This window comes from Helianthus annuus, chromosome 16 (genome assembly GCF_002127325.2).
Source record: "Helianthus annuus cultivar XRQ/B chromosome 16, HanXRQr2.0-SUNRISE, whole genome shotgun sequence".
In the NCBI taxonomy this organism is placed as follows: domain Eukaryota; kingdom Viridiplantae; phylum Streptophyta; class Magnoliopsida; order Asterales; family Asteraceae; genus Helianthus; species Helianthus annuus.
The window spans coordinates 139,285,760-139,296,371 of NC_035448.2; the positions used below are offsets into that span (position 1 = coordinate 139,285,760).

Here is a 10,612-nt window from a genome sequence, read left to right on the forward strand (position 1 = left end):
GATTTTTTTAGACGAAATTACGCCATCAAGTTAGAAGTGAAATCCTCACCTTGATGGAAAATTTCCAATTCAAACTTTAGTGTACCCTAGCCAACGCATCAGAATTAACTTTCTTGACCCGCTTGATGAGTACTAACCATACCTAGGGCACGATGTTGTCAAGTTAGGGGTGAAACCCGCATCTTGTCAACTAGTTCCACTCCTTGATTTTCAATCCCGCCAAAGTTTCGATTTTTCAATCGATTAGGGATGTGTAGTAACTGGAAGGGTAAAATACCATTAATCTCTTCTCTACGAGAGTATTTTACCTATTAGGCCAAAACACGTTTCCCTAATTTGAAAGGATCTTCGATTCACTTTGGAATAGTCTTAGTTACGTTGCGTGGCATTCCATATTATACGTTACCTCTCTTTTATGTTAGCTCAATCTTAATGTGTTTTATACTTGTTACCTCGCTCATTTCGAAGCCGATGCATAATTCACACATCTCTCGCAATCAAAAAGAATAATAATTCTCCTGAACAAACTAAATTTATACTCCTTTTTACATTTATACGTGGTTATGCTTATGAATACTCATTATGCTCATGCAATCTATGTGAATTCATACGTGTTATGTGATACTTAAATGCTCATACACGCAAACAATGTGATTTTATAAACATATTATGATAAAGTCTCATCATTCCCTCTTATTTAGAAACTTTGCTGTATTTCTATATGTGGAAACTTTTATTCTCTTTGTAATCGTATTTCATTTCCAGCCTTGTAATCCGAGAATTGATCATAATGAAATTTTTCTTTATACTTATTTGTTATGCATGCAATCAGTCGTAAATACGTGATTTGATACTCTTTATACGTGCCAATACTTATACATGCATTCACGATACTCAAATTATGGTTGCATACATGTTACATACTTGAAAATGTGCTAAAAATGTAAGTTATTGCTTAAAATAATAATAATAATAATAATATCAAAGTTCAGGGGCTAAAATGAAAGAAAAACAAAGTTCCGGAATAACATAGCGCCACACTACGCGAAGCCCAACCCTCCTTCCCTTTGCATTCCGCCAACGCCTTCAATCCGCAGATAGTTGTTTCTTGGCTACGGGTTGGCCAACTTTTCCACCTCCAAACTCACCAATCACCTTTAAACTCCATTAAAACTCTAACCCTAACAAACCACTATATAAGCAAGATTCCTATCACTCATTTTCACTTTCCCAACTCATCTACACTCTTAAATCTCTCTCAAATCAGTTGCAAACATCAGAAAAAGGCAGATTATTCTATGTCACACCCCAACCGATGGCGGAATCATCGGGGTATGGCACTGAGCGAAACAGATTGTTCAGAAGTTTCCATAACAACTATCTATATAATCCAGTTAAGGATACGTCCCATACCGTATCCTGAATAAACAAATACATTATTACAGATAACATCCAAATAAGTAGTTCTGTTTCGACAACTCAGATTTAAGTTAATACAAAACGTAAATATTGTTTCAAATGCTCCTAAAGACCCAGCCTGACAAGATCTACAGACAACTATGCCCTAGTTGCTTGTTCCTGACAGACAACTATTTGTTGGGGGCCTCTAAAGCTTTATCTAGCTTCACTTCTCTAGCAAGCAAAGATCCTAAACACCTGTCACATACGTTAAAATAAGGTCAATACATAAAATGTAAAGGTGAGCATACAAGTTTAATAATAGCATATAGAGTTCGAATAGTTTATGCATAACCAGCACGTACACAGAAGGAAATGATGCATGTTAATTATCGACATGGACCTATCGATACCAACGACTGCGGGTTGACTGTCCGAGACAGTTCGCAATACATGATTACCACCGTAACCCATGCAAGTAATTGTCCTTAACAACCCCCGTGTGAACGGGCGCTGAGTCCAAACTATAGTACTACGTTGCTAAGGCAGGTAGACAGCATTCCACGTGTAAACATAACAACAAGCATACATTTAGTCACGTAATACATGCAATCGGTTAGCGTTCAAATAGTTTGAATAGTGTGTTCGATTGTGATTTTGATAAGTAACGTATGTAACACCCAAACATCCACAAAAGTCACTTCAACAGACGAGCAGACAAAATAATCAAACCGATGGGTTTGTTAAGTTTTACAAAAAATGCCATATATTTGGTGACAGTTCTTGTAGTGTTAAAGAAAAGAGAGACTGATGACAGTGAAGATTGTGAAGAGAGATCCGATTAGGTTTTTTAATTTATTTTTTTCGCTTCTATTTTCCCCCTATGATTGTAATATAATTTTCCGATTGTAAAACGCTAAGATACCACAAACGCCAAAATGTATATAAAAATAATAGAACAATGGGTCATCTTGTCTAAAACGCCTTTGAATCTAATAACAGACAATGGGGCGTCATCCTAAAAAGTCCTGGCCATACTTAGTATGGATGAAGCCATTCAGAGAGATATTCTGACCCTTGGGGTTTCAATGGCCTACGATTTGAAAAACGCCAAAATGTTAATACAATGAAACCATTAAAATGCCATGTAATTATTGAATTTGGTTAACGCCAAAAGAAATCTTAAATGCCAAAAATAAATCAACATTGTGAAAAGCGGAATTGGAAAAACAGAAGATAAAATGACAAAAAAACCCATACACCCTAATTATATCGCGCGTCACGTGTTGGCCCAGGATGCGTTCTCACTATTCTCACACTTTTGGGTGTTTTCTCCTAATCCCGTATATATATATATATATATATATATATATATATATATTATAGGGTAGGGTTCCAGCGTGAACCTAATCCCATGCGTGAACTAATCTGGACCATTGATTTCCTTTTTAGTTGTTAAGGGTATGATTGTAATTATATAAAAAATTAGATTTAAATCATTATTTTAATAATTGAAATAAAATCTTTCCTATTTTAAATTCATTATCCACATTATCTCTTATTTCATTTTTATTTTTTAGATTTCACCACCAGAATTCGGATTATGATTTTTAAGATTCACATAACCTTCATACTTCAACGGGTATACACATGTGTACTTTGATATGAATTGAACAGTAAACATGTGTACTCAGCATGGTACATATGTGTAATTAGCTACATAATACATACATATAAACAAAATTTGTAAACCTATTTTATGTTAAGCAAATAACAATTTCCATAATGTTTGCCAAACCAAAAAAAACATATAATTACAAGTTCCAGTTTCGTGAAAACAATAAACGCAACATAATCGGAAAAATAAAAAAGACATAGTCTTTTACAACTATTCGATGCGTTGTATGTTGAATCATCCTTATCGACCAAGCAAAACAAACATACGTGAATCATCCTTATCGACCTTCCATCTCCACTTTCCTCGTTTACGACGTCTCCTATAATAACACAAAAAACTCAGCAATTAGTACTTTGCATAATTCACAAGTGTACATCAACAACTTTACACATTCAATACACAAAAAAAAAATATGAGATATCACAAAAACAGACGCTATACACATGTGTACATCGCATTAAAAACATAGTAAAACCAGAATACACATGTGTACAGCGCCTTAAAAACAGAGCAAAATCAGAATACACATGTGTACAGCGCCTTAAAAACAGAGCAAAATCAGAATACACATGTGTACAGCGCCTTAAAACCAGAGCAAAAATCAGAATACACATGTGTACAGCGCCTTAAAACTAGGTAAATAATAACGAGTAAGCTGAGAAGCAAATCACAATAATAATTTTCAAACAAACAATAACAATAATAATTTTCAAACATCAAAAACAATAAAAAATTACAAACTTCATACCTACCTGGTCGGAAATTAGATCTGGACCACCGTTTTATCGCCGGCGATAAACATCAGATTTGGCTTCAATTCCGGTGACAAACATCAGATCCGTCGAAAATTAGCCTGATTTCTTCGATTCCAGTGATAAACATCAGATCTGGCTTCGATTCTGGCGATAAAATGGCTGTGAAAAACATTAGATCTAGACCACCGTTGAAGCCTGATTCGAAGGGATTTATGCTGTTTCGTCGGACGGGATTTATGGACGGGATTTATGCACTCATCTGGGAGTTTTTTGGGGTAGAGCAGGGAAAGGGAACGAGGGATGCTGTTTCACCGGCGTTGCTCTGGTTGCCGGAGAAGAGAACGAGGGAGAGAGCAGGGGTTCTTTGACCACTATAAAAAATCCACTGGCCATTTTTGTCATGAACCCTAGAGCCGCCAGGGAGATAGCAGGCCTCGTTCTCTTCAACAATCAAAGGGTCATCGGCGTTTCTTTCATTCTCTTCAACCTGCTCTACCCCAAAAAACGGGGGACCCTTTAACGAGAAGTCAACGCCGGCGTTGCTGTGGTTGCCGGAGAAGAGAACGAGGGAGAGTGCAGGGGTTTGAAACGATCCGGCGAAGGTGAGAGAAAATTGAATCTTCAATAAAGTTTGAATACTGATTTATGAGATTGAACGTGATTTATGGAATAATTTAAAATGGAAATTACAGTTATACCTTTTTTCCTTTAATTAAATGAAAACAATTAACCACATATTTACTATCATGCCCCTCACTTTAATCTAAAGATAATAAAAATTAAGGGCTCAGATTAGTTCACGCTGGAGAAAATATTCACGTTTGAACCTAATCCTATATATATATATATATATATATATATATATATATATATATATATATATATATATATCTACTATAATAAAAGAAACCAAGTTTTGGACATGTGTCATTCATTGAAGTCATCTACTTTTATAGATAATTAATATCAATTAAAAAATAATTATACAATTAAATTTAATATAAATTTAAACAATTCATATAGGAGATAATATATATAATATTTTAAAATAGAGTAAATTACAAAAATTGTCTTTTATGTATGTCACTTATTGCAAACTATGTCCTTTGTCTTCAATAATTACAGAAAACGTACTCGATGTTTGCAAACCCTTGCAAGTTATGTCCTTTAACCCTAACTCAGTTAATTTAAATGATTTATTTATTTTATTAAACTAAAATAGTTAAGGGTAGAACCTATTTCAAAAATGTTTAAAAGGTATTTATTGGTTCTATATTTATATTTTCGTGTTCAATTCTTAACTCAAATACGGTAATCACTATGTTTAACTTTTTTTATTATGTAGTATATAAAATTAGATTTATTCAACACATATAATACATAGGATTTATAAATATATAACTTTTTATTGTTTGGTATATAAAATTACATGTGTTCAACCCCGTATAACACAGCCTCCCGTTTTAGTCTCCCTAACGGTCGAACTTAGTCAAGCTCCTCAGCTCGACGAGGTTCTTAAAAATGTAACTTTTTTATTATTTAATATATAAAATTAAATTTACTCAACCCGTACAATACACGGGGTTCTTAAAGATATAACTTTTTTTATTATTAGTATATAAAATTACATTTATTCAACCAATGTAATAAACGAGATTTTTAAATATATATTGTTTTATTATTTGGTATATAAAATTGCATTTATTCAACGCGTGTAATAAACGAGATTTTTAAAGATATATTTTTTATTATTTGGTATATAAAATTGCATTTATTTAACCCGTGTAATACATGGGATTCTAACCTAGTATATATATAATACAAAGTAGGGTTACTCATATTAATAAACATTTAAGTGCCCTACTTGTTTGACTAATGACAAAATCTTCTCTTCACCAAAATGTCAACGATGTATGTTTCATCGAGATATAAGTCTTCAATCTTTGTGTTTTAGTTGCAGACGACTATATATAACACCAACTAGCGTATACAAATCATCTTTACCCTAAAAGCATATTTATCACCACATAATAATCTTGAAGCCACATGGCCGAAGAATTTCAGGCAGCGTATACATACAGTGGAAGCTGGTGGATGTCACCAAGAACAGCCTGCAACCACTCATCGTGTTCATCGGATATAGCAAACATGGAGAATTTTGGACCCTTTTGGCCAAAGGATTTGATGTACAAGAAATCAAAGTCAAGTGATGAGTCTTCTGATGACTCTATGGTCTTTCAAGATATTCAAAAGCCCGGAGACCACACCACCATCATGTCTCCGGATTCCGCTTCCCGGATGATGGCTACCGTCTTTTCGGATTTGGTGGAAACCACAACCACTGATTCAAACCACAATTATTTGTTATCGTAAGATTTGTGACTACAGTTGTTCCCTTTTGTTTAATTTGCTAATGAACATTTCATACACAAAAAAGGTATAATTTCTTGGTGGTCTATAAGAATTAAAATCGTTTGTATGAGATTTTTAAACATGTTTTGGTTTCCAGAGAGTCCGCTAGTTAAAAGAAGCAGACTTAATTGGCCGGAGTTCGTTAATTAAAGAAACAGACTCATTGTTTTTAGTTTTGTCATCTTAGCGTATTCGAAGAATCTGCTTGCTACGTGAATATGAATATATAGTGTTAGATGTGTTTAAAGTTGGCTATCAAACTCCTTAGAAACATTTATCATTTGTTAAAACATCTAGAAATCAAAATATTTTCAAAAAAAGCCATTCTTCTTTTCCTTTCTTTATGTTTCTTTACAATTATTGAGTCGGTAGTAATTTCCACGGAATCGAATGGTCCATACCATACAAGTGTGCTTTTGGTACTTATATCTTTGTAATCACATGAAAAAAGACGATTCAGATTTTGATCAATCATGTTACATATTTTCTGTCAATTTTTAAACCTTCTTCTTGTCTTGTTGTAGTAGGGTACAAGAAGAGATGAACACCTTTTCCACCAGCGGTGATGACGGTTTAAAGGCCGAGATAGAGGCTGATCATCAAGTATTCATCGTGAACCAACAACGATCTTTAAGTTTCGCCACGGGTTCCAATGGTTGCATCTCCTTTCCCATTAGTTCTACTTCATATGGTTACCCTTCAAGTTTGGTACAATCTTTGCTTAGTAGTAACTCACCACCACAATCACTTCCCGGGCCGCCGCCACCGCTATCACCACCAGAACAACCTCTTTATGATTTTCAATCAAATTCAAACAATCTCAATTTCGTTCAAAGCTTGCCAAAAAGACAAGTTCTTGGTGATTTTCACTTGACCAATAACACTACTTTCTCTAGTGGTTTAGCAACAACTTTAGACCATGATTTTACAAGTTTTTACCCATCATCATACAATGAGAAAGAGGGTTTCCCCAACCTCACTATAGAGGTAATAACTTTTTTCTTGTGGTTGCATACAATTACATAATATACATGTTTATTAATTAATCTAGGACTTCTGTTTCAACAAGAACGATTCTGGCTAAATAAAAACCTGTCTTTATTTTTTTAAATTCAGCATAATCATCAAGAAATTCTGGATTTGGGTTCATCTACAAAGAATGGCCTTGATGAACTTCCATTGAAGCGACCACGGCTCGAAACACCATCACCGTTACCAACCTTTAAGGTTCGTGATGTTTCTCTATATGTTAATTGACAAACATGCTTTCTTATTTTTTCACAAAAAAAGTTCATCAACATAATTTGGAATACTAAAGTCTCTAAACATATCAAGCGTATGTAAAATGATATTTTTAAAATAATGACTTGTGAAACATATAATTCGCCAAAATAAGATTTTTATATATTTTTTTTTTCTATTTGAAAAAAAAAGTTAAATGTTACTCTTATCAATTGATTTAATTTTAAATAAATTAAGATTTTATATTCATTAACAATATTCTATCATCACAAACCCTAATAGATTTGAATGGTTTTTCAGGTTAGAAAAGAGAAATTAGGAGATCGAATAACTGCGTTACAGCAATTAGTTTCACCTTTTGGAAAGGTATATGCTTTTACATATCCTTGTAATCTTTTCACTCAATTTATTCTCGTATTCTCTATTACCCTCTTTCAAAAAACTAGTGCTTGCTAATGTTGAAGACTTTATTCCTATCAATCGTATGTGACAGACTGATACTGCATCTGTGCTTCATGAAGCCATTGAATACATCAAGCTTTTGCATGATCAAGTCAACGTAAGTGTTTAGTTGTGTTTCATAATTTATTAAATGAACAACTAACAGATAATCATATAAGTATGTTTACTTCATGATATTTAGTTTTCTTCAATTCGTGTGTTTCAGGTGTTAAGTGCATCTTACATGAAAGGAGTTACAAAGCCACTTCAACCGGTAAGAGTCTGCCCCCTCTAGAAATTACGTGTGTAACACAAATATGTATGTATATATGTGGGTACAAATTACAATGGGTTGGGTATGACTAATCCCAATTCTATACATGATTGTAAAACAATGTCTCATTCTCGGCCCAATGCTCGTCAGATTTCGGGGATACACATGGATATTAAGTATACTCATTAGTGTTTTAAGAAAACCCGTTGGAATTTTCAAGTTTTTTATTTTTCTTTCCTTTATAAATTTATATAGTTATATGGTTTTAAAATCTACAACAATTTAAAATATGATAAACTACATTCAATTATGAATATGATCATCATAAAATATTTGAGATATTCAAAATTGTAAATATGAATGATGATATAAGTATCAAAATAGATAATCACAAAAGAAAATTTTGTTTTCCAACTAATATAGTTACTAGTATGAAGGATTACTAAACAAGGGTTAAGTGAAAATAAAACAAAAATTTAAAATTTTTGGGGTATATGGTTCTGGTTAATGAGTATATATGTTCATGTAATTGGGCCGGGTATCACCAAATCTCATATCCGTCATTCACTCACGCGAGACATATTTATTTTCCAATCCCAATCACATACCCGAATATAAGTCCCCGATGTTTCAACCTTACAGGTATTTCCATTGTGTATGTACATGTACGCACATACACAAACTAATGAACTACATTTTGTTTTCTATCTCATAACTTTCATGACACAATATTTATATTGTTTTAGATTCATGATAAAATGAAAGATGGACACAAACAAGACCTAAGGAGTCTAGGTCTTTGCCTTGTGCCAGTATCTAGTACGTTTCCAATTGCAACTGAGATGGCAACTGGTTTCTGGACACCAAGTTACGAAGGCTCGCTCAAGTAGAGATGACGATACGCAAAGAAACTTGTGTCATCTGTTGAACTTCACATAATTACATATAAACGTAAAAATTAAGAGTTGCATTATTTAAGCTTTTAAATATTTGGAGTTGATTAAAGTTGGCTATTCAAAATAATAGAAAAGCTTAAAAAGGTGAAATAGAGGAGCTTAAAAAGAAAAGAATCGCATCCTTTGTTACAACACTAGTTTCATAATCTATGAAAATCTTGTTTTAAATGCCTTTATTTTATTTGGTATAGTATTGGGATAGAAAAAAAAGAAAGCCAAAGAAAAGGGGAAAGGGAAATAAAGTTACAATGCGACTCTTCAAGGACCTCCAATGGTCAGATTGATAGGGCAAGTAAAAAATAATTTTTCTTTCAGTTGTATTAATAATCTCTTTTTGATAATTAATTTTTTTGGAAGTCTGTATTTTATTAAAGACTAATAACATACAAGGTTACAATTTAAAATTCACAATTCAAAATCATAGCAAGATCACCACTCGAACGACTACAACCTTAATCTATTCTTTATCCAAAGAAATCTCACTGTTTTTATTTCTTCTAGTATCCGCCCAATCACAATATTCTTAGATTCAAATATCATATTGTTTCTTGTTCACCAAATAACCCAACATGATATCAATACTATTGCTTGAACAATTTTCTGTTTTATGTGGGATCAACCAATCCCATTATGTAGTTTAGGAGATCATTGAAAGAGAAAGCAAAGATAAGTGGAATCGAACACCATGAGGATATTTTCTGCCAAACAACCGTCGATACGTAGCATGCCGTGAAGATGTGCTCTAAGTAATGACTCTTCCTGTCACACCTTCAAAATCCACATGCGGGGTATTACCGTAAGGCGTGTGACTGACCAGGATCATTGTAACACCCCCAAAATTCCACCTGCGGAAACCCTGCGAGGCGTGTTACACATCAGAGTTCGAGCCACTAATCACATTGAACCAATGATAAATACTTAAATAAAACATGTTATTAATTACCAATAGAAAACGTCATCATAATATTAACTCCCAAGGAATTGTATAGCGGAAGCATGTAATAAAATCGTTTAACAACCGTTTCATAATAAAACTCAAAACCAATGTATCAAATATAAGTTAATCCAAGAGCCTCGATCCATGACCACTCCAGCACTCCCAGATAGCAAGTCCATGTCCCAGATGTTAACGACCTACAAGCATGCAGACAAGTGTGTCAGACTACGCTGGTGAGTTCAAAGTTTTGTTAACGTGTTTTGTTACCAGATGTATGTTAATGCGATTCAGCGTTGCAATACGATGTTGCTCATAACATGCTAGATACCCTAGGGAGTGTGCCCATATGTATCCGGGGAGTGTGCCCCTTAATAACCTGGAAGTGTCCAGACCCCAAGGTTCAATAATCAAAGCCCAATTTAAATGTTTACCCATTGTTCCCTTCCAATGTTTACTAGTTGTCCCAGACCACCGGGACGCATGCTTGAGAAATGCAGTGAACTCACCTTGGTTTGCTCG

General features: G+C 33.8%; 1 protein-coding gene across 3 annotated transcripts; it reads left to right on the forward strand.

Annotated features, from left to right (window-relative positions):
- Positions 1 to 5,705: 5,705 nt before the first annotated feature.
- Positions 5,706 to 9,328, forward strand: LOC110916738 (transcription factor bHLH112). Of its 3 annotated transcripts, none has more exons than XM_022161421.2 (7): positions 5,706 to 6,200; positions 6,768 to 7,230; positions 7,402 to 7,470; positions 7,786 to 7,851; positions 7,979 to 8,044; positions 8,153 to 8,200; positions 8,947 to 9,328. In XM_022161421.2, exons 1-7 carry the CDS (start codon positions 5,878 to 5,880, stop codon positions 9,088 to 9,090), a joined length of 1,179 nt encoding a protein of 392 aa, XP_022017113.1. In that variant the 5' UTR covers positions 5,706 to 5,877; the 3' UTR covers positions 9,091 to 9,328. The 3 variants fall into 3 exon arrangements, with proteins under 3 accessions (XP_022017113.1, XP_022017112.1, XP_022017111.1); XM_022161420.2 differs by having other exon boundaries at positions 6,771 to 7,230; positions 7,360 to 7,470; XM_022161419.2 differs by having other exon boundaries at positions 5,707 to 6,200; positions 7,360 to 7,470.
- Positions 9,329 to 10,612: the final 1,284 nt, after the last annotated feature.